Source organism: Amblyomma mixtum, chromosome 5, assembly GCF_055824585.1.
Source record: "Amblyomma mixtum isolate Tamu chromosome 5, ASM5582458v1, whole genome shotgun sequence".
Taxonomy (NCBI): Eukaryota; Metazoa; Arthropoda; class Arachnida; order Ixodida; family Ixodidae; genus Amblyomma; species Amblyomma mixtum.
Window position 1 is genome coordinate 3,715,858 of NC_143016.1, and position 22,224 is coordinate 3,738,081.

General features: G+C 47.5%; 1 protein-coding gene across 3 annotated transcripts in view; it reads right to left on the minus strand.

Annotated features, from left to right (window-relative positions):
• The window catches only part of LOC149341157 (uncharacterized), a 34,684-nt gene that overhangs the window by 7,887 nt on the left and 4,573 nt on the right, over nt 1-22,224 (minus strand). For all 3 annotated transcript variants that reach the window (XR_016282875.1, XM_089543059.1, XM_089543058.1), the window contains exons 2-6: nt 20,713-21,133; nt 17,990-18,373; nt 16,537-16,726; nt 14,886-14,986; nt 2,342-2,470 (exon numbers count right to left, since the gene is read on the minus strand). Coding sequence is in view for 2 of the 3 variants with exons in the window: in XM_089543059.1 (XP_089399185.1) it covers nt 2,342-2,470; nt 14,886-14,986; nt 16,537-16,726; nt 17,990-18,373; nt 20,713-21,126 (1,218 nt within the window). In the remaining variant the exon portion in view is untranslated. The remainder of the gene's footprint in view (nt 1-2,341; nt 2,471-14,885; nt 14,987-16,536; nt 16,727-17,989; nt 18,374-20,712; nt 21,134-22,224) is intronic.

Sequence of the window (22,224 nt, forward strand, 5' to 3'; positions counted from 1 at the left end):
GCAAACAAAACGGAGACAAGGAAAGAAGACAACAGGACGAGCGCCTTGTCAACAAGGCGCTCGTCCTGTTATCTTTTTTCCTTGTCTCCGTTTTGTTGGCGCCCCCTTTTTTTCATCATGAACAGCTTCCAGCTAGCCCAACTTTCCATTCTGTTGTTAAGAGCCTCCGCAAGAAGCTTTTGGGGATAACTGAAATTTTGATAGCTGTTCCAGTGACTCTAGACAATGCTGCTATGCAGCGAGCGCAACTGAAGCTTCCAGCATTCTCCGCGGCAGTGATGGCATGGTGGAACTCGTGGCGAGGTTGGTCTATTTGCGTTGACTAGATTGCGCTGGAGACTGATCGCACGGTTCATCAGTGCCATACACACGCTAGTACGCGCGTCGTGCCTGCGATATTTGACGGTGCGTTTCGAGTTAACTTCCCTCACTGCCACCGAAGCGTATACAAGTCTGTATGGCAAACAAAAAAAAAATCTCACACGACCAATGCGATTCACGCGGCGCTGGCACTAGCGTTCTCCCCGTACGAAGCAGCAACTACCGCTGACGGGTTGAGACCGCGCGAGCGGGTGGCATGATCCAGTCCATCATTCACCGAGTGACACGCCGTACACCCGCTCCACTCTCCCGATCCAATCCAACAATCAGTGTGATATGCTTTACACTCTCTCCACTCTCACACCACTCAAATCTGATTGGCAACCACGGTGTCCCTGTCGCAACACGTCGCCTCCTATACCCTCTCTTCCATCTCCGAGTTTCCTGTCCCTTCCTCATCTCACCTGGAAGTGAGCAGGGGCGTTTCACTCTCTTCACTTCGCCTCCTGCCAACCTAGGCTTCATACGACAAAGGCGGACACTCTTTGCGATAATGGGCGCTCTAATGCTAACGCAATAAAATTGCTGAAGCAAGGAGGACGGCTTGAAAAAGTGAATTCTAGTCGAAATTACAGGGTAGATCATTGGTAACCATCGGTAATCAACATCTTTTATTTTATTTAAAGGCTTCGGTGGAGCTAAATAAAAACCAATGGGACGGGTGCGGAAGTACCCATCTGCGGCTAAACCCATAGCTACTGCCAGAGAAGGAAGGGAATATAAACTGTGAAAGGAGCAAAATGTGACGAAGTGATTCTGAGCATCAATCGTAACAGGGAGCTAGGAGTTGAGCCGTGTGCAACAAACGTCATATCCAACGCTCAGGTATGCTGTCACAAATATTACCGCCGTATTAATCAGGTACTTCGACATACATTTGTTTCCACCATAAAAATACATTTCTGGTTCTGGGCCCGTGACCATTATAACAGCTAGTCGACTGGAAACCCTTTCGTTTATGCCTGCGCGAGCGACATCCCCTCTCTCGTCCATTGCAAATCTCTTCTCTCCGGATTGACACCGAGCCGGACCGCACAGTTTCCTTTTCTCCTGGCTTCTTCCCTTCTTTCTCTGACAGTGGTAATTAGTTCAATAACAGAATTATCCTTGCCACACCGTTCCTTCGGTATTTATTCCTTAATTACCCAACGCACCGCACATGCCGGGTCATGTTCTCGATCACTTTTGCTAGCCGCACTTTGCTTGTTGCAGCGCACCAGGACATGGAGTGGTAGGATGAAAACTTTTACGGTGAAAACCGCTGGAGCCACGTTTCCCGTTTATGCGGCGCCGGTGGCCACACCACACTAGGTGCGACGCGCGACGCTGATTGGTCAGAACGGAGTAACGTCACGCATGACACGGTGACAGCGCGTCAAGCTAATTGGCCAGAATTATAATCACTGATCTGTCCGAACACAGTGGAGTCACGACGCATTCTCTACAAAGCTCACCCGTGGCGCTCATGCGTGTGTGGAAGTATAAAAGCAACACATGTTCTACACCCGCACCTATGTACCAAATACTCAACTGGCGCCAGCATTCCGCACCATGGAAGCTGTCCCTAAAATTCGCATTTCCACAATAGGAAATAGGTCTGCTTCTTTCAGTCCGTGCCTCGGTGCACGGCAAGACGATAATAAACACCTTTAGCATAGCGTGTATCGCAGCTGCTATTGCTTACCGCGGGCCGCCATTGCGCATGCGCGGATGGTTCTGATGCAACAGGCGTACCCACAGCAGGCGGGCACGGGGCGCCATCTGACGCCTTCACCTGTGTATGTGCACTGGCAGCGCGCGGTAAGCGGTAGCAACCGCAGTACGCGCTATGCTAGAAGTGTCTAATGTTTCCCCGTCAGCCCACATTGGCTAGGTTCCGCCTCTGCCTTTCTCTAGAAATTTATTGCTGTCCGCACCATAATGATGCCACCGCACCGTGCCTCAAAGCAGCCGCACTCACCGTAATGGAGTGAGGCTCCCGGTCGAAGTCGAAGTGCTCCTTCAGGGCTTCCCGGAGCCTCTCCTGCACGCACTCTGACCGGGTGGTGAAGCACGCCAGGTTCAGCAGGCAGCTTTGTCCCGGACGATTCTGCGACGTGGCGGCGGCCTCGCGTAAGCAACGCATGCGGAGCTGATTGTTGGGATATGAAATTTTTAGCCGAAGCGGGAAGAAATTTTTGCTGGGATGTGCACAAAGTATTTTTTTTTTAACTGGCGGGGGGTGATGCTGGTAGCTGGCTGAGCACTGTCAAGAAAACAGGGGGAGGAGGTTGAACTAGATTCCGGGGGTCATGAACGGAAAAACTAGCCGCTTTTACCTTCATGACGGTCGACCTTACAGGCCAGCCGGGATGACCACGAAGCTCGAAGAACTGGCGGAGTTTACTGCAGACGTGCAGTCGATGCCCTTGGTTAGCATGCAGATATTCGAGAGTAACCCAACAAACACAAAACCTCCTCAGAAACTCCAAAAAAGGATGGAATGTCCCAGTCCCAGTACAACGTTTATCAAACGTTTCCAGACCATAGAGGCACGACATAGAAACACAAGCAAAAAGGCAGTGCTCCCACTAAAGGTCTAGAAACGTTTTTTCTGGAGTGTTAAGCAGCAACAAAAGCGAGTTAATGCATTTTCGTCCCAGAAATGTAACTGGGCATAACGTTTTGGGACCAATGATTTTCAACAAGAAATAAAAATCGACTGCTCGCGCTCTCTTTTCTCTCTCCTTCGCGCCACAAGCTGCGGGGAAAGAAGGTTTTGCTCTTGCACTCGTCGTTTTGAGAGATGAAACGGCAGTTTCATTAGAACAGCCGAAGGAAGCGGTTAACCCCGCATCTCTCTCGGTGCATGCGTTTCTCGCACGTGGGCCGTTGGCTCCGTGCTGCAGGCAGGCGGCGGCGGTCTGCATTTCATCGCGCCGCCGGCAGCCGCGGTCAACATCTTTCCAGTCTTCTAGCGTTTTCCCAGCTTGCGCCCAACTTCAAAATTGTGTGGTGGTCCCTCCAGGCGTCTCCGACTATCGGCACTCCTCGCTGCGCCGCTGTCTAGCAGAAGTGCGGTAATGGCCTCCCGTCGCTCGCCCGGCTTCCTCGCTTGACGGACGCCATTTTGCGCACGCTTATTCGCGCTGCCCCAGACGTTCGAGCACAAGCCCCAGCGCGCGGCAGTTCTTGCTGTCGTCACTGCGCCAACTGGGCTGTCGTGGACTTCGTAGCTACGGATTCACGGAAGTTTTCCCGCGCACCTCGGCGTGCCCACACCATTCCTTTTGGAACTGATGCCGCGGCTGCGCATCGCAAGTCCTTTGCGCAGCTCCACGGCCCTACTGATGCCGCTGTTCGAGGCGGCGTTCGTGGCAGCGGAGTTCGTGGTAATAGGTGACTCCTCACACGCACCCTGCATTCCTCAGCGCCTCCGACGACTCCAGCACGTTGGTGGTGGCAGCGTGGCCGTCTACTACGGTCTGAGGCGGGAAGGACCTTCCGAGACCCACCACTCTCTTTCTGCGAGTGCCTATGGATTATCCTGCTCTACCAACTTCGCCACCGCGCAGCCATCCTGCCGCAGCGGTATAGTTTGTGCAGTTTTCGCGTGGTTATATTGACTCTCTCCCACTGGAATAATCGTGCCTTGATCTCGACTCCCACGCTGGACTGTGCCGCATGCGCGGTCTGCCGCACCATGGATGCAGCGAGCCACCGCACGTACCTGAGCACGTTCACCTTCCCGCCTGGCTCCAAGCAGTCTTATCCCCACACTTAGTCACAAAAAAAATAAAACTCCCAGGATCGTTACGAGGGTGTAACGTGTAGTTTGAGCGCTCGCTGTGCTGTGAGAAGGCGCAGGACAGAAGCCTGCGTTTAATTTATGGTTTCAGCTGTTGCAGCCTTGTATTTCATCCCTGGGTTTCCGTAGGCAACGTCGTCAAGGTATGTTGGTTTATTTTAATTATTTATTTAATTTATTTATTTAAGCATACTGCAGGCCCTTTTCGCATTTTTTTTTATTTTCGCCTAGTAGAACTAATATTTTTTTTCTGTTTTGATAACACGTCGCTGAAGCTTGCTCCGAGTCTCTAAGCGTGAGGGGGGTTTCAACTTGAAGAAAATCCGTGACCTGAAACTGCGTGTCTGCAGCGTACGCCCATCTCGTCTTTTCTTTTGTCACCGAAGTTGCTCTTTACATACGTTTGCTTTTGCATGTGCATATCTGCTTTTGAAGCCTTTAGAATGCTCGTTTAAGGTGCATCAACTTACAGCCTGTATTCTGTTTTACTTGCTTCATGTTGCAGATTTCTCAGGGCTGGAGAAAAAAGTGGCCATCATATGCATGGCGCCGTAGTGTTATGTACACTGTGTATTAAATGGTGCATACGTTTGCGTCTGCTGTTTGTATTCATTCAAATTTGCGCCGTTGAACGTAAGTTTTTCGGCACGGACTTTCAATTCGGTCTGTATTGTTTTTCTTTGACTGAAACGTGAATGCATTTTGATTGTGGTGGTGTATGGTGCGGTCGCCGGCATGGACGACAGGATGCAATTCGTGCTAAGAGCACACCTAGTAAACTGAAATTACTTCTGTATGGCGCTGCTATTTGCTCTTATATGAGCCAAATCGGGTGACTTTTTGAGTTCATATTTCCTTTGTGTGCAAAATGCTAGGACATTTCACGTAAACGGATAAGTACAGAACGGCCGAGCCAGCACGCATTCAGACGAGTGGAAAGGTGGATTACACCACCTGCAACGTAAGTATGCACCGGAAATTTGGCACATATGTGCTCTTGGATGCCTGCAGGCGGCACGAAAAATGAGGAATAATTTTATTGAACCAGAGCCGAGAAATCGAGCATTAACCTTTTGGGGCTTTTCATGGGACGCACAACTTTTTGGACATTGCTAGTTGTGGGGACGTTTTTTAGATGTGTTCGGGAAAAATGAGCACCTCCTGGGGAGATTCCAAATGTCCCGATGGGTCATTTTTGGGAGATTTTGAGGAGGTTTTGTGTTTGTTGGGAACCTATATGTTAACGTTGACGACGACAAACTCTGCTGTGTTCCTGATGGCAGGTATAGAAAACAGATTAGAACGAGGTTGACGTAGGCTACAAAAAGTGGAGAGGGCTGTTTGAAGGTAGGTGCAAACTGTGAAGGCAGAAAGTTTTGCGCGATGAGCATCACTGGCTTTGGCAGGCACTGCACGTGGCCTGGTTGGGGCAACCGAAAAGGAAATAAAGATAATAAGCCCCTGCCTGCACCACATACGTGGCCTGGTAACAGCAAGCCTGACAAGGTGGTGACAGGGAATCCGATTGAGGGGTCGAATATCTTCTGATGGGATGCTTCCGGGCAGTGTTGGGACTGGGAGTCCGAGCCAGGAAACGGTCGAGGCGACGGTGAGTCAAATGACTTTTATGTACACTATGCACAAGGGCTTTTACTTGATACAAGAGCCAAGAGCACCACCGGCTAGCACAAAGAAGGGCGGCCCCGGCGGCGAGCGTAGCTCCGGCGTGATGGCTCTTCTGCTGCCCGTCTGCTGCTCGGGTTCAGCGCGGCTCCGTTTTTAAAGCCGCCGGTGTCCGTTGAGGCAGCCAGCCGTTCAAATCCTCCAATCAGGTCACGGTAGTGGCCACCGTTCAAATTAAACGAATAGCCGAGAGGCGGCCGGCCGTTGAAGGCTTGCAGACAGGAACGGGCGGCCGGAGAAGCGCCGCAGGTGTCCGAGCCGACGGAGAGGAGGGGGAGGAGGAAGGGTCCGCGTCGGCGCCGGTGAGGCGGGATTATTCACGCTACAAGCAGCGACATGTCCGAGAGAGTCTGGGCCCGCTTTGCGCGACGGCGGGCGCGCAGCGCTGGTTTAGACAGGCCAGCCAGCGAAATGTGGGCGCCGGCACAACAGCAGTGAGAACGGTTGCCACCGTAGAGGTACATTTGGACAACCGTAAGTACGTCCGGAGTACTATGGCGAGCTAGGATGTTTGTCTTTCAAATGTTTCCAAATACGACAGACTGCTTTCCATCCTCCCCGCTGAAATTTACGAGCGCAAAATGTGCAGAAACTTGTCTAATATTGTACATTCTCTTCCGATGTCCATAACGAGTGCTCTTATGGCTGTGCATTTTGTGCTATCGGCAACAAACGAAACGCGAAGAGAACTGGGATACCAACACCAAAATGCGAGCATGTCAGCTCCCGGGGAGAAAATACAAGGAGGTTGAATAACATTTCTAAAGGACAGTTTTCTCGCCTTTCAAGCAAATTAACCTCCTCTAATATTCAGCTTCCCCAAACTGAGATATTCTCTTTGATGTTCGTGTTCCATTTGTTGTCGATCGTGTGCATTCTTTGAAGTGCATTTTGCATGCCCGCACACTTAAGCATGAGCCTGAAAAAGACAGATTACTGAAACGCAGCAAATTATTTATGTCACATGCAAAGCTAAATTTCTGTGTGGCTTGGAAAATTCGGATAATCCCTAACACAGCGCTCAACCCCAGGGAGGGGAAATTAAAGAGTAATAGTGCTCACGGTTTCCTCAGCGGCCTCCATAAAGTTAGTGCAGTGTATTTTTCGTTGAAAATTGCAAACAAGCACTAAATTCGGAGGCAGAGCTGCCGATGCGAACCTGCGCTCAGGCATACTAGCTCTCACGTAGCTCTATGCAAATTAAGTTATTGAATAAAATATATCATAGTAAACTTTTAAATTACAAATTTACAAGTGACGAGCCGGCACCTCGGAAGCTATTGAATAAAGTTCGACTAACTTGGGGTCACATTTTTTTTTTTTCCCCGCACGTGAAGACCGCCTGAAAGCAAAGAACACCTTATGGCAGAAATTAAAAATTTTGAAACCGGGCAAAATCGATGGCTACATTCAGAAAAACTTGTCGCGAAAATGAAAAGCGCTGCGTTGCAATCCGCCGAGTTAAAGAAGGCGGCGTTTGTGCGCCTGCAGGCAGCGCAGTCAAGTAGATATATTGCTGTAGTCACGTGAAAGCAGCGAGAGACCAACGCTTTGCGAAGGACAGCCCAAGAGGCGATTTCTTCGTGAAAAACAGTCTCACTGTATTTCATGGATGTATGCGGGGTACGCGGATATGCTACATGGTGTGCTTTAATTATTAATTTAAATTAATCATTTATGTACCCTTTTTTTTTCTCTCTCTCTCTCTAACACCGTTTGCTGTAAATTTTTCTGCCAACTCCCCTCTGCAATGCCTGTACGGGACCTGAGGGTACAAATAAGTAAATAAATAAATAGGTTTAAGTTACGTGTGAATTATCTTGCGTATTGCTGAATGATATGGCACCGCTACACACGCTTTACCAAACTGGCGGTCATCTACTCCAAAAACTGAAAATTTTCGTCGACCTCTCTGTGGGCTACTGACGCAGGTCTCGTCATATTGATAACTGGCTGCTTTCTTGAGCTCAGAGCTTAGCGTCAGCTCCAAAAATTCGGCTAAGCTCGGCAGCCTACCTCGAGGGATCATTCACTGGCCACGTTCTGCCGAGCATTTTGCTGCCTCAAGCGCCGAAGGGGGCAGGTTTTCTTAGGCGCATTCGTGAAACACACGCAGTGCTTTGTTTTACCAAGTTATAATGAGAGAAGACGCAAGACAAAAGTGACATTTTGGGACGCGGGACACATTTCCAACGCCGTTATCCACCAAGCAAAATATTTTAGTCAGTTCTAGCTATAGTGTTGTCAGAAGGCACAAACTATGTTCTCGAAACGTTGCAAGACTCTTGGGACCACGTTTTTTTTTTTTTTTTTGATATAAAAACGTGTACCATCCGATTTTCATCGTCCTGCATCTTGTGCTATAGCTCAGCTGTGTATTTATACTTAAAAATCTGCAGGATTACTCCGGTGCGCATCCGAACACATCCCGAACAGCTTCTCTTCCACAGTCCTAAAATGGACTACTATGCGTCACTCTGTACCCAGTATGTTTGAAGCGAAATTCCACTAAACGAACTGGAGTGGTCCACATTATTTCTTACCTTATAGTAGTCCTTGAACTGCGCTCCAACGTAGACGGCAAGGTCAGACAGCAGAGAGCCGAGAGAATCGTTGTTGCACTGAGTGAACTCGTCGCGAGAGACGAGAGCCGAGAGAGCAGCAATCAAAGTTCGAATGCTTGTTTTCAGATATTGGAATGAGAATACGCATTCTACGCGGTCTGTCAGGATGAACACTCCAATTGTGGTAAGGCGCGGTAATCCTTCACGCACGTTAAGTACGAGCGCAATAACTTTGGTTAATGTGTCGCAGATGATCTTCAGGTACTTATCCCAACCTTCAGCGAGGTCTAGCACCAAAAAGTTGGCAGTGTTCTGTTCAGTGGATACAAGTTTGGGGGATACTGCAGCACTGTTGTCCATGTTGAAGTGTGGGCGCTGTAGCAGACTACAGGAATCGTCGTCAGGACGGCCCGCTAAACGCAGCTAAGCAGTGATGCCAAACAAATTATTTTCTTAAGTGACCTTGCTTGTCAGTTTGTCTTCGACACGATAAAAAAAAAAACTAGTAAACGCAAGTTTCTTGTAAATCGCCGTCTGCTCCGTTTACATTTGTATCCCGCGGGACACAAGCAGAAGGAAGTGTTAGTTTTGGTTTCGGTTTCAACATAACGCTTGTGATGTGGCTTGGTGGAAAGGCGCTATCTTGTGTTGCCGCTCTGTTCAGATCAAGGAGGTTATATTGAGATCTGATTGAGATCAACGTAACGTTTTAAGAATGTTGGTTGAGATCACTGGTCAGCTCCTATCATACCGCATGTTCTGTATTTATAAGAGGCTGGATGACGCGTCAGGCGGCAGAAAGCACAGAAACTACAAGTTTTTACTTTTTTTATATATGCCGGAAAGCCCCGAAAGTGAAGCTAACGGAAGTAAGCGGCCTCGTCCCGGAAGTTCGCCTTTGGCAGTGCACGAAAGGAGGCATCAGCACTTATTTTTTTAGTTTGTTTTGTCGTTGGCATTTTGTCTTTTCGTCGTTCTCGCCTTTTTTTTTTTTTCACCACAGTGCCTACCTGTTGCGCCGTCAGCTGCATGACGAGACCACCAAAGTCTTCGGAAAAGACGTTTCAAAAAGAAAGGGCCTTTGCATCTCAATGAGACACCTGCAAGCGACAGGACATCGTTACACACAGCCAAGGCCCCACGACACAGCACGTACGGAGCCTTATGTGTACAGCTCTGTATCGTCCCGTTGCGCTGGGGTATCGCGTGGCCAACACTGCTTTATTGTGATGCATGTTCCTGCACTCTGCCCAAAAACTGTTTTGCGAGCATCTTGTAGGTGCAGCTGTACAAACGTGGTTGTGCTAGGAGCTAGCCCAGGCAAAAAATAAAAACTATTGGGTCCAAGTAGGCCTTCCAATTGGAATCAAATGGAGACAATAGGTCAACCAATTGAACTGATGAATCCAATTTGGTAGCCCCAGTCAGTTTCCTTATTTCCAGGTGGGCAGTCTCCAACTGGGAGGTCTAACTGGAGTGTACTATTGGGCATTCCAATATTCCAACTGGGGTTTTCAGTTGACTCCAATTACAGCTTCTATTTGGTTCCCATTGGAAGCCAATGATTTCCATGCTCTGTACAAACACAGAATAGAGATATAATGATGTCCTTGGAAAAGATATTAGCAGCATAATCTGCTCCTATGGTTTATGCGTCATGCATGCTTGCCTGTGGCCCACTTGAAGTGCTACTTCATTTGGAAGCCAATAGTCAATAAACAGTCCTTATAGGCACCAATTGGTTCCAGTTGTGTATGTGGAATCAAATGGATCCAGCTGCTTTCAATTGTATGCAGCTGGAACAAATTGAACAAATTGGTTCCAATTGCCATTCCAACTGTTTCCAAATGGAATTTTCAAGTGCTCCCTCCTCCTCCCCCCCCCCCCCCAAAAAAAAAAAAAATTGCGAATTTCTCAATAGGATTGAATAGTTTCTTACAGGGTTCTCCAAACAATGCTGACATTTCTCGCATTGTGCTTGCTCATTCCTTTGATATAAAAGAAGATATCTGATGAAAACAATGAAAAAACTGCAAACAAAACGATGAAAAAATGCAACTTCTTCCACAGAAATGCACAGCAGACACCAGACTTCTGCGACAAGCCATCCAACTTCCTGTGGCTTCTCTCACACTCGTCTCGGAAAGCAAGAATGCAGCATCCAACCGCCTAGTAGACACCAGTGGTCCAGGTTGTAATTTTTTACAACCCAAAGCAATAAATATGAAATGTGCTGCACATATTTCTGTCTTATATCCTCATCAAAGTTTGCAGTGTAAATACAATTAAGTATTTTTGCAATTTCTTTTCCTTAAGTATTTACAGTTAAACAGATGTTTTAACGGATTATTTAGCTTGGAGGGTTTTAGTAGGACTATCATCATCATCATTCAAGCATTGTCACTATCATGCTGGTACCTGTTGGTGCAATTTCCGGGAGTTATTGCATGAGCAGAAAGGAAAAGGTCAGAAAGTCATGAATCATTAATGATGAACCTGCAAAGGCCTGGATTACAATGCAGCACTATTGACACTGCCGCTGTTCCCAAAGCATTGTGTTACAGCACTGGTTACAGTGTATGTCGGTCCTTTAATGTGTGTTGAATCACGAAGGAGTTGTAGCAAATGGTCACATGCCCCAACACGCTTTCCATTACTTGCATTTATGTCCGTTGCATATGTGTACCTGACAGCACGTCCATCCAAGCACTGAAAGAAAACCTTAATACCAGCATAGAGAGAAGATTCCACGCAGAGACCATATGTGAGAAGAAAACTCACTGTCCTTTTGGTTTTATGTTTGGGATTGAGGTGTTCATCCCAAAGCAACTCGGGCTATGAGGGATGCCATAGGGAAGGACTCCAGCCAACTAGGGTTTTTTTAATGTGTACTAATATCGCATAGCACATGGGCATACGACATGCCTCATATTGTTATAGACTGCTGTATATTCCGTACTTTTGTAGACAAGGATGCAAAATACCACATCGATGAGCCAGTCTTGCAGCATAGTTGTCTTCATCCAGTTCTCAGAAATAAGCACATGCACAGGGATTAACATCCTCTGTACCTACTATTGTAGAACCCAAAACCAGTATCTGGTATGGTTACATTTATGTTTGAAGTCTGCTGTGCATTGAGTGGGCCTAGGGAGAATACACCAGCACTTGTCATTTATCAGCTTCAGTTCCCACAAAGCACAAGAGCTCTAACATTTGTAGCATGGTGCCCTCTATGTGTGTAGTCCACTTAGTCATCAAGCTAAAGTAAGCCATTTTTCCTGTACATCTACCAGCATATGAACTACCTGTCGCTCCAGAAACAGACAGGACTGTACGTGCTAACAAATGATGGGAATGCTTTTTATCTTCAATAGAGAAACCTTGTCGCATTTCTGTAAGAAATAAAGGTCATTCATGTCCACAGGCCTAGTGAGAGTTTACACCATCTACCACAAAACAAGGGGTAGCACATGGCAGAAAGGACAAGGGCAAGCAGCTGTATCTGCGTTAGCACTGTACTTGAAGAACCAAAATGTTAAAATAAAGCAAGATGTACTGAAGCGGAAACAAGCACAAAAATATCGAACAAAACACTTCTGCTTTCATGCTTCTTGCATTTGCTTAAATCAACAAAGCGATTTACACGTGCAACGAGACAGGTACATGGAAGTGCACTCTTTTCCATTTTGCAAAAGTGCAGATTTTCATTCTCTTTTTCTGCTTTGAATATGCTTCTGACCTCTAGTAGGCTTTGGGCCAGAGCTGGAGGCAAAATTTTGCTCCTACCCGACTGCACAACACAGCACTCAACAGTGTGGGTCACTGTGTGTGCTAAAAGGAATTTCATCGAGGTTTTAAGAGCTCCACAAGACAAATATTCAGTAACTACAGCACAACTGAGGAGACACAAGATGCACTCTGTGTGTCCTTCCTTTTGCGTCACGTCAGTCGCGCTGCAGTTATGGAATGTTGAGGGCTGCAGCCAAGAACAGAGATGTAGCGAGGACCATACAGTGTAAACAGCGCTCGCGGCACTGTTCTCCACAGCCACAGCCCTTTGAGAGAGTGTGCAGTGGTGGGTGTATTGACAGAGCTAAGAGTTTTCCACTTAGATTAGCAGTGACCATGTCTACTGCAAAGGCCACCAACAACAGGCATCTTGATATAAAAAAAAAAAATTCTGTACCTCTCATCTTCCTGAAAAAAAAAACATGGCTGAAAGAGGGGGCTACTCACTCTTGCGTGTTTACTACATATTCCTGTAACAATTTCTGGAGTGCATAGGTTATCCAAGTCATCAGTGTGCCCAGTGCAGGACAAAACAGGCTTCGATAAAGCGGATTATAGAGACATGCACATTCTCACAGTGCTCCTGGTTTGCCAGCATGGCAGCTGCTGTGAAATAGGTACAAGCTACAGGGTCTGTTCTGAAAGTAGTAGAACTGGTTTTTTCCTGGGCGAACGGGCGGACGAGAGGCGGTCTGCGCGTGCAGGATCGTAGAAGGGGGATATTGGGAATGCTGGGGAAAATCGGCAGTCGGCTCTCGGCCGTTGACGAGAGCAGGTCGCTTGTACTGTGAACCCCTGTCGGAACGTCTCGTCACGCGGAATCATAGAGCGTTTACTGGATCAACGATACGCGATAAAATTTTGTGTAAATCTTGGTAAAATGGGCAAAGCGACTCACAATATGATTAAAGAGACCTACGGTGACGCTGCCATGGGTAGATCAGGTGTTTATTGAGTGGAGCAAGCCGTTCCGAGAAGGTCAGGATAGAGTGGAAGACGTCAACCGCTCCGGACGCCCTTCGACCAGCAAGACCAACGAAAATGTGTAGCGAGTGAAACATTTACTGAATAGTGATCGTAGGATGAGTATCAGAATGATTGCTGATGACATGAGCATTCCTTAAACCAAAGTTTTTGAGATCGTGACAGAAAACTTAGCCATGAGGAAAGTGCTCGCGAAGTTGGTGCCGGGAGTGTTGTTAGAGGAGCAAAAGGCCAACCGGAAAGTGATCTGACAGGATCTTGTTCATCATGTGAATGAGGACCCCGATTTTTTGCCCAGCACAAGGCGGCAACGCTGCCTCAGGCCCCCACAGCCCAGACTAGGCCCCGCCAGACTTTTTTCTGTTCCCAAGAATAAAATCGACGCTCAAGGGGAAACATCACGGATAGGTAGAGGCGCTTCAGCAGGCCGTAACAAGGGAGCTAAACAGCATTCCGGTCCAGGCATTCCTGGAGGCGTACGAAAACTGGAAAACTCATTGGTAACAGCGTGTAGGTGCGGAAGGGTGCTGCTTTGAAAAATTCTAATCGTTTGTACCATTTTCTTCATTAAATTTTATTAAAAAAATGAGTCCTACTACTTTCAGAACAGACCCTGTATATATGGCAGCTAAGGCATTCGTGCAGAAACAAGAGCAAGGCCACATGTGTGGAAATGGCTCTGCTATCTAACAAGATGCCCCAGCTGCAGCTCGCAGTAAAGAGGACTGCTAATATGCCATGCACAAAAGCCAAGTGTACAACCCCTTGATAACAGCCTAGAAATCCAGGCACTACAAAGTCCAAAGAAGGTACGCATTTAGGCTCTAAAAAAATTTGAAAATTATGAGTATGGGTGCCTTAACCCTGTTGGCACAAGTGGTGAAATTTAACCCGCTTTTGGGGCTTGCTTTTAGCACGTACAGATAAACACAGAGTGCATTTGCATCCAGTTTGCATGGTGCTGCTGGCTCATGAACAGAAAAACGTTTTTTTTTTTAATACAACTTCTAGAGTTGTCATTTGATGACAGCAGAATTAAGGGCAATCTGAGATAGCAATGCTCAAAATTTGGCATGTGTTTCTTCCAGAACGGCGTCAGCTCTTCTGCTGCTCCTCAGACACGCCTTGTAAGTTTTTCCATTTCCCGTTCTTGACATCAATGTCTCTACATTTTAGAAAAAAAATATTAGTGCCATATGTTCACCGGTACCGACCTACTAGGCTTACAAATGAATATGCACCAGCAGACGACCTACATGCGGTTTCGTTTGCTGCCGGCCACCATCTTTCGATAAAGGCCAGCTTCAATTTGTTTTCGGTGTCCTTTTAAGCAACACCTATCAGTGTAACGAAAATACCAGCATAATAAAAGAAATTTGTTCTTCAACCTCTTGATAACGCAATTGCAAACGAACAGATTATGATCACCATTCTAGACGAGCACTAAAGACCCAAGTTTCTGGAAGCACGTCACAATCTACGGCTCACTCAGGTTCTGCAACTTCGAGCCGCTTCTGTTCTCCTCTACCATGGTCTTATACGCACTTCAGCACTTCTTTCTGTATCACATGAGCTTAGATTGCTTGGGGGCATGCACAAAAGTGCGGATCAGGCTGATTTCCCACGTGTAAACAATACTTATGTCTTACGACAACAGCCCGTGTTAGCAGGCCGAGTTGGCTTCGTCAGCTTACTTTGTTCAATGCAATGTAGCAGTTGCTTGGTGTTGTTTGCTTGCACTCTTTGGTGTAGGGGTCACTCGTGTCGTAAGTTTCCTTCATGCAGGCCCTCTTCTCTGCAGAGGAAAGGTGAGAAATTTTGACAAAAAACCTATGAATAATAGCAGTATATTTTGCTTAAAACCAACGAAAGAGGAAGCCAAACCCCAGGCTGCCACCTTAATGTGTGTACAAGCAAATACTTTCAAGTTCTAGCCCCTATTTAATGCTAATGGTTCAAAACACATAACAGTAGAACCTAGATGATGCAAATCTAAGGGAAGTCGCAAAAATATTCGCATCATTCAAAATTCATATCATCCAAAACTAACAATCCATATGCAGAACCAAGGGAAATGCATTCACACAGATCTGTTTACGGCTGACTGGATTTACGGCCGCACTACCATTCACTGCTCGCAGTACATATTTCGCGACTGCCAGCCGCAATGTCAGCGATGTACAGGTCGTGCTATAGCCGACCCTCGGCGTCTGCATGACGGCGTCAGCCATGTGTACGCCACGTGCTGCCACTCAGTGCTCGTGTTGAGTACCGTACAACTGGCCACCGTGGCGCTGATGACGTGCGGGCAGCGCGAGGGTGAGGTCGTGGCTCACGCATTCGTATCATCCAAAATAGCGCGGGAGCATGTCCGGAGCTTCTGAAATTCTGCCCATTAAACACAATGCACTCCAGCCATGTGAATTTTACCAATTCCAATCATCCCGAAATTCACATCAGAGATTATACTGCAATGAAATGACAAACCAAGGAAAAATATATTGCATATGACTAAGGATGCTTTTATTGAAGATGTCAGCACATGGGCACCTTACCTGTTCTTGCTAGCTCACCCAACAGGTGTTAGTGGTGAATATATGAGCTAGCTTATTCGTCCTTCAAGGCACTACTGACACAGCGAAGCCTCATTACCGAACATTTTGAATAAGGTGACCTGCTTCCCAGTGTTGTGCAGGCAAATGGGGTACACCTGTGGCAGGCTCCCCTAAACAGCATTTATTACAGGGAAGGACCTTTACTGTAACACAATTGAATATGCAAGGCCACCGCCAGTCACCTTCTAGAGCACACAACAGCGCAGTCCAAAGTCAGTTGTGCCCCCCAACAAGCCAGTGCAGCTGCCACAGGAGGCTCACTTCTTGTTGATGTAGACCACAATTGCACTGGTCCCCCTCGACACGTTGTGTGTCTTCATGTGCACCTGGAGGGACTCGACGTTGACAAAGTCCCGCTGACACACCTCACACGTTGCCACAGGCCGCACGGGCTCGTGCTCAGAAGCCACATGCTGCTTGAGGTGCAGCTTGCGGGAGAAGCCCTTGCCGCACTCGGAGCAGTAGAAGGCGCGCTCGCCCGTGTGCTTGCGCATGTGTGCCTGCAGGCCCGCAAATTTGGCAAAACCCCGCGAGCACACCTCGCACTGGTGGGCGTGCTCGCCCGTGTGCGTCTTGGCATGCGAGGCCAGCGCAGTGGCCGTGGAGAACTCCTGCGGGCAGATGTCGCAGTGGAACTGGCGCTCCTGCGAGTGCTTCTTGCGATGCGAGGACAGGTTCGAGGCCGTAGAGAAGCGCAGCGGGCACAGCTCACACTTGTAGGGCTTCTCACCCGTGTGGGTGCGGATGTGGCGCACCAGCGTGTTGTTGAATGTGAAGGACCGGTTGCAGATGGTGCACGTGTATGGTCGTTCTCCCGTGTGTATCTTCATGTGCGCGTACAGCGTGGAGGCGGCGTTGAAACGCTTCTCACAGACACGGCATGCGTAGGGCCGCTCCTTGGAATGCGAGTTCTGATGAACCTGCGCATTCGAGTGCAGTGCCCGAGATGATGTGCCAAGTTTGAGCAAACAAAAAACACTCTAGTTATGGTGGTCAAGCATATCAACATACATGGTATGCTCCAGATCTGGACTTCCTGCCACTGCATACAGAGCAATCGTGGCTAACAGTATAGTCCTTTAAAAGACATCATATAAGGTATGTCTGAAAAAACGGTAATTACTGCATATTGCTGCATATAAATCAACTGCAAAATATAAATAGGCCCCCAACTCTCAGCCCTGTCTGGCAAAAAGAAAAAAAATGTTGATTCCAAAGGAAGATATGATGCACATATCTCCCCACACCCCTTTCTCCACGGGGTCCAAAGGAAAAAATGCCAGGTGGAATCTTAATAATCAACAACAAAAAGCGAAAAGGAAAGAAAGCACAGCCGGCACTTCTAACAAAAAGGAAATAATGATAAAAAGCAAGAACAAAAACAGTTCGCCGTCAATACGATCAGAGTGCTTCCCCGACCAGCAGCCTGACATCAAATGCTCTGCACAGAGTAATAAACCAAAAATGTTGCTCCAAAAACTGCTTCCAATTTGTGTGCCTATTTCAAAACTACCCTTAATTTGTTGTCTGCATTGCCTACATCAATTTCCACCTTTATCACCCCACAGAGTTCCGAGGGCAGCTATTACTGGCTGGATCCTTTCCCTGGCAGGTGTCGATATGGAGCATAGCTGCACAGGAGGGGTACTGCTGGTGCACGCATGCACACACACAAGCGCAATGGAATTGATGGGTGGGGCACAGCACAGCAAACATCTAGCAGTACCAGACAGAAGAGCTTCACGGGCAGACAAAACAAAGAGAAAAGTGGGACAGCCTCAGAGTTGCTCTGGAGAGAAAATTTTCTGCCACTGTGACCACTACAAACTGATATGATAGAACTTTAGACAAGTTTTTGCTGTAGGAGAGTCTACAGGCGCTGCCCCTTGATACTTTACAGATTTTTATATTTCGATAAAAACTGTTCTGTGGCAAAGCTGTAGACTGAAGCTGCGCAACTGGCATCAGCCGCTAACATGCTAGCTTTGCCTGGCATTGAGAAGTACGCATTTAGATCGCTTTTTGCTAACTTTTTCCACACTGTGTCTGAGTTTTCGCATATACTGTGCATTAGCACAAGAGTCAGCGAATGCAGTTGTACGAACACATTTATGACGTGTATGGCAGCAGTAGCCACAGCTCTGCACTGGAAATGTCCTGCAAGTGAGGAACCACACACTCACCTTGAAGTTGGCAGGGTCCTTGAAGGTCTTTGAGCACACAGAACATTGGAAGGGCTCCTCGCCCGTGTGCCGACGCATGTGGACCTTGAGTGAGGTGCTGTGCCGGAAGCACTGGCCACACACCTTGCACGGGTAAGGCCGCTCACCCGTGTGGATGCGTCGGTGCCGCCGCAGGTGGAACACTGTCGTGAACTCCTTGCCACAGTCCATGCACGAGTGCTTGGGGCCCCCGAGGAGACCATCAGAGTCCCTGCTGACCGCACCACCAGCCACACCAGCTGCTGCTTGGGCCACATGCTCAGCCAGGATGCAGTGCGCCTGGTCGTCGACCGTGATGATGTCACCGAGCACCCAGATTTCACCGCTCTTCTCGCATGGCTCCACCTGAAGCAGACACAAGAAAAAATACTTTCTGATGGGACAACATTCACTACACCATTACATAAAAGTGCCTCATAAGCTTGCTGCTCAGGCAACTGCAATATCGAAGCAGATTCGACATTTGTAGGGCCTTTAGCTCAGCCAATACCTCGCCAGGCAAAACTGTAATGGGGGCGAAGTGGGCACACCTAAGTCATGGATGGCAGTGAGATGGCACCGAACATATTTGATGTCACACGAACCTGTCTCCTTGAAGGCACACACCCAGCTCTCCACCTAAGCTGCACTCCACAACTACAAATAGCAACCCCATTACAGGCAGCTCCACGCATTGGCAACATTCTTTGGATGTAGGGTGTCACTACGAATACTCATCCTGTCGTTAAAACCCACCATTATACGCTAAATGGATTAAACGAGGGACTGGCTGAGATACATCAGATGACTGTATGATAGCCTGTGACTTTCTCACAACATGTTAAAGCACTGCGTAGATGTCATTAAGAGACCTGGGCATGCCAAGCTCAGCGTTAGCTCCGACTATCGCCTGGCCCAGCCCATGCCTGGTTACAGCAGCAGCACAAGTGGCAAACTGCTCACTGTGTATGCAGGCAGACACAAGCCATACAAGAAGCAAATTGCCAGGCATGATTAAATACGCTTCACAATAAAAGCCTGCAAAAAGGCTCCAAACCGCTTCCTGAGTGCTACAATGTCGTGAGTGAGTCCCACCATGTCCAAGACATGTCTGACTGGCAAAGGCTGAGTGATACCTTGGGTGTGCCGATTTTGCTCAAAAGTGAATCCAAGGAAGAGAATGTGTGAACTGAGCACTTTGTTACTGTGGTTTGCCAGCAAAATGGAACCCCAGAGGGGAGCCTGTGCATGATCTCTGGTGGTTCATGATAAGGGCGAGGTGAAATGACCTGAGCAAAACCAGCTTACTCAAGTAGTCTTGTTAACCAATCCACTGCAGGTCTGGAACGTTTCTCATGCATTGTCAACCATTTTATCAAAACAACTTGATCAAATATTATTTTAATGACACAATAAATCATTAGTGAAAATTTTTTTGTTTCACGTGCATCCTTCACGTCACAGGTTCGCTACATCAAACTTATGTGAACTAATTTATACATATCTCCTTTCATTTGAGTTATCGGATTAAATGTGCAACAAGAGAAAGGGTAAGTGAGTAGGCTTCGAAGATACGCCACTCAGATCATCTAGGCTAGCCCCAGCTTGAGTTGCTCACATTAAAGTTAGGTTAGTTTGGGCAAAAATCAAGAGAGTAAAACTAGTGGCACACCTGACAGTCAAGGAAGCGAGCCAAAATCCCAAAGTGCAAGGCAAGGTGGAAAAACATTTGATAATACAAATGCACACAGTTTGATGAAATGACGACTGCCAAAACAAATGTCTTGTGCAGAAAGGTTGAACTCCTCAGTTAACACCGAAAGTAAATAACCATACAACTATGCCGAATTAAATTTTCAAAATTTGGTTTTGACCGAAAAGGTCAGTATTCTTGGTATGCGTGCCACAGCTAGATGACCTTTGAGTAGGAGTTGCACTCAGTAAAAGGAGCAAATTAACAAAGCACTGCAGTCAGATGAGTGGCGAGATGGTGTACGGTTGGATTAGGTAGAACAGTTAAGTATTCTGAGGTCTTTCCATTTCCTTATATGCCTCTGCAGACTGGGAGGCTTTACCTCATTGCCATGCATAGTCTGCTAGCGTAGCATTTTTCACAGTCGTCTCTCACCAGGGCAGTCACTTAAGCAGGCGTCTCCATTGCATGCAAGGACACTTGAAACCACATTTAAAAGTCACAAAATAGTGTCACATTCTGTCTATTCCGCCATCTAAACACCAATTCCATCGCTGTTGTCAACATGTAGACCATGTGATGCCTCATCCAAGCATGGGCCTGAGCCCAGCCCTGGCCAAGGCTCAGCAAAACACCACTGCATATTCCAGCCCAGCCAGGCTAGGCCCGAGTTTTGTGGGTAGGTCCAAGCCTCTGCCACTTGCTATGAAACTTATCAATATCCCTGGTACACTTCCTTGAAGTGACTATGACTGGCAGTCATTTCTACATATTTTAGCAACCTCTTTACAAAAGTTGCAATGCCCATTTCTGATTGTTTGGAACGTTAAAATAATTTCAGCTGCTTATTTTTGGTGCCCGCAACATTTACTATCCAAAGGTCCAGCCTACAGCCGTAGCAATCACACTCACTTGATCACTTGACCTAAGAGGCCCTTTAAAGAGACGTCTGGCGGCACTGCCTCCCACGTACCATCTTTTGACCCCAGCTGGAAAACTTTCTTTTGCATACCTTGCAAAGAACGGTGGAGCCATTATTGTCGACAGTCACCGCAGAAGCCATGACCTCAGCTGTGATGTCTTCCACCTGCTGCACCTCTTCCACCGCCTGCACCACTGTGCCATGAAACTCCACCTCCTCTACCTCTTCGTCAGGCACCAAGATGGCCTCAACAGCATCAGCGGCCTGCAGCTCACTACTGGCAGCCTCCATCACTTCAGCCTCCATCACTTCAGCAGCCACTTCCAGGGCCTCCTCGGACACCACTTCGCCTGGCATCACATCGTCCACCTCGTCATCCAGGACTTGGTCGCTCACCACCTCAGCATTATCCAGGCCTTCACTTTTGACTAGCATCTCACAGGACGGCAGCATGCTAGCCGACATCTCGGTCAACAACACCTGTGGACTTGGCTCGCCGGACATGGTCCCCCTAGGGGCAAAGGAAACGGGAAAAGAAATGGGCACGAGCAGCGCTCAACCGCAGAGTGTGCCTAAGCTTCACACAGAACACGTCAGTGTGACCCTTCGCATGGGCAAATAAAGTTTTTCATCCAAGAAGTGCTATTCAACAAAATGCGCATGGGCCAAACATGACGCACAATAATAACTCATCCATAAATGTACCCTTCAAATTAATCGTTCAAAGGTGTTACAGGCAGCACTAAAAGAATGTGCAAAAATACCGTTTACAGGCACTACTATAGAAGGATATGACTTTACTTGAAAAAAAAAAAAAAAGCAGCAGTTGGTAACAGTGTGAACCACTGCCCGCAGCATCTGTATTACTCCGCTGACCAACCGCAACAGTGTACGAAATTGGTTTTCAATGTCTGACAAGCCAGCAATTGCAAAAAATTGCAGAAATCAGCATTTTCTGGCTTTCTACCCATCTTGAATGCCGACACATTCCTGAACATTATTCTGTGATTCCCAGTGCTTTTCCACCCTTTCATAGCCACAACTGCCTGGTTTTCGAAACCAAATGGCGAGTGGCCAAACCTGCTGCTTTTTTTTCTTGAGCTTGCAGTCACATGGTACATTTTTGCTGCAAGAAGAAATAACTACTTTGAAAGTAAAACTAGGAGTTTCTCTATCCTAAGCACATTCTTCAGCAGCAATATGACCATTCAAAAGGTACATGGCATGTTTTATTCGACGCTGGTGTGCTTTACTCAGTGTTAGTTTTCCCACACGAGGCACACTATCCCTTCAGTCTCTTGAGGTCATTCTGAAATTAAGAACTGTTATTGTTTTGCTATTGGTAGGTATGCTGGATACTTAGAAAACATGCATGAGCCTGTTTGGGCCACATATTTCAATATGTTTGCCTACCCGTACCGACAAACATGATGGCCTCTGTCCAATCCTACAATAATAGCCAGATAACGAACGAGCTTTTGTGCACATCTGCTCTTCACGCCACAAGGCCAGCTCTCCAGGAACTAGCTAAGCCACCGCTTGTAAAAGTGTCTCCATAGGCAGAGCCAAAATCGTTCTTAGTCCTTCAACCACATCGTCTGT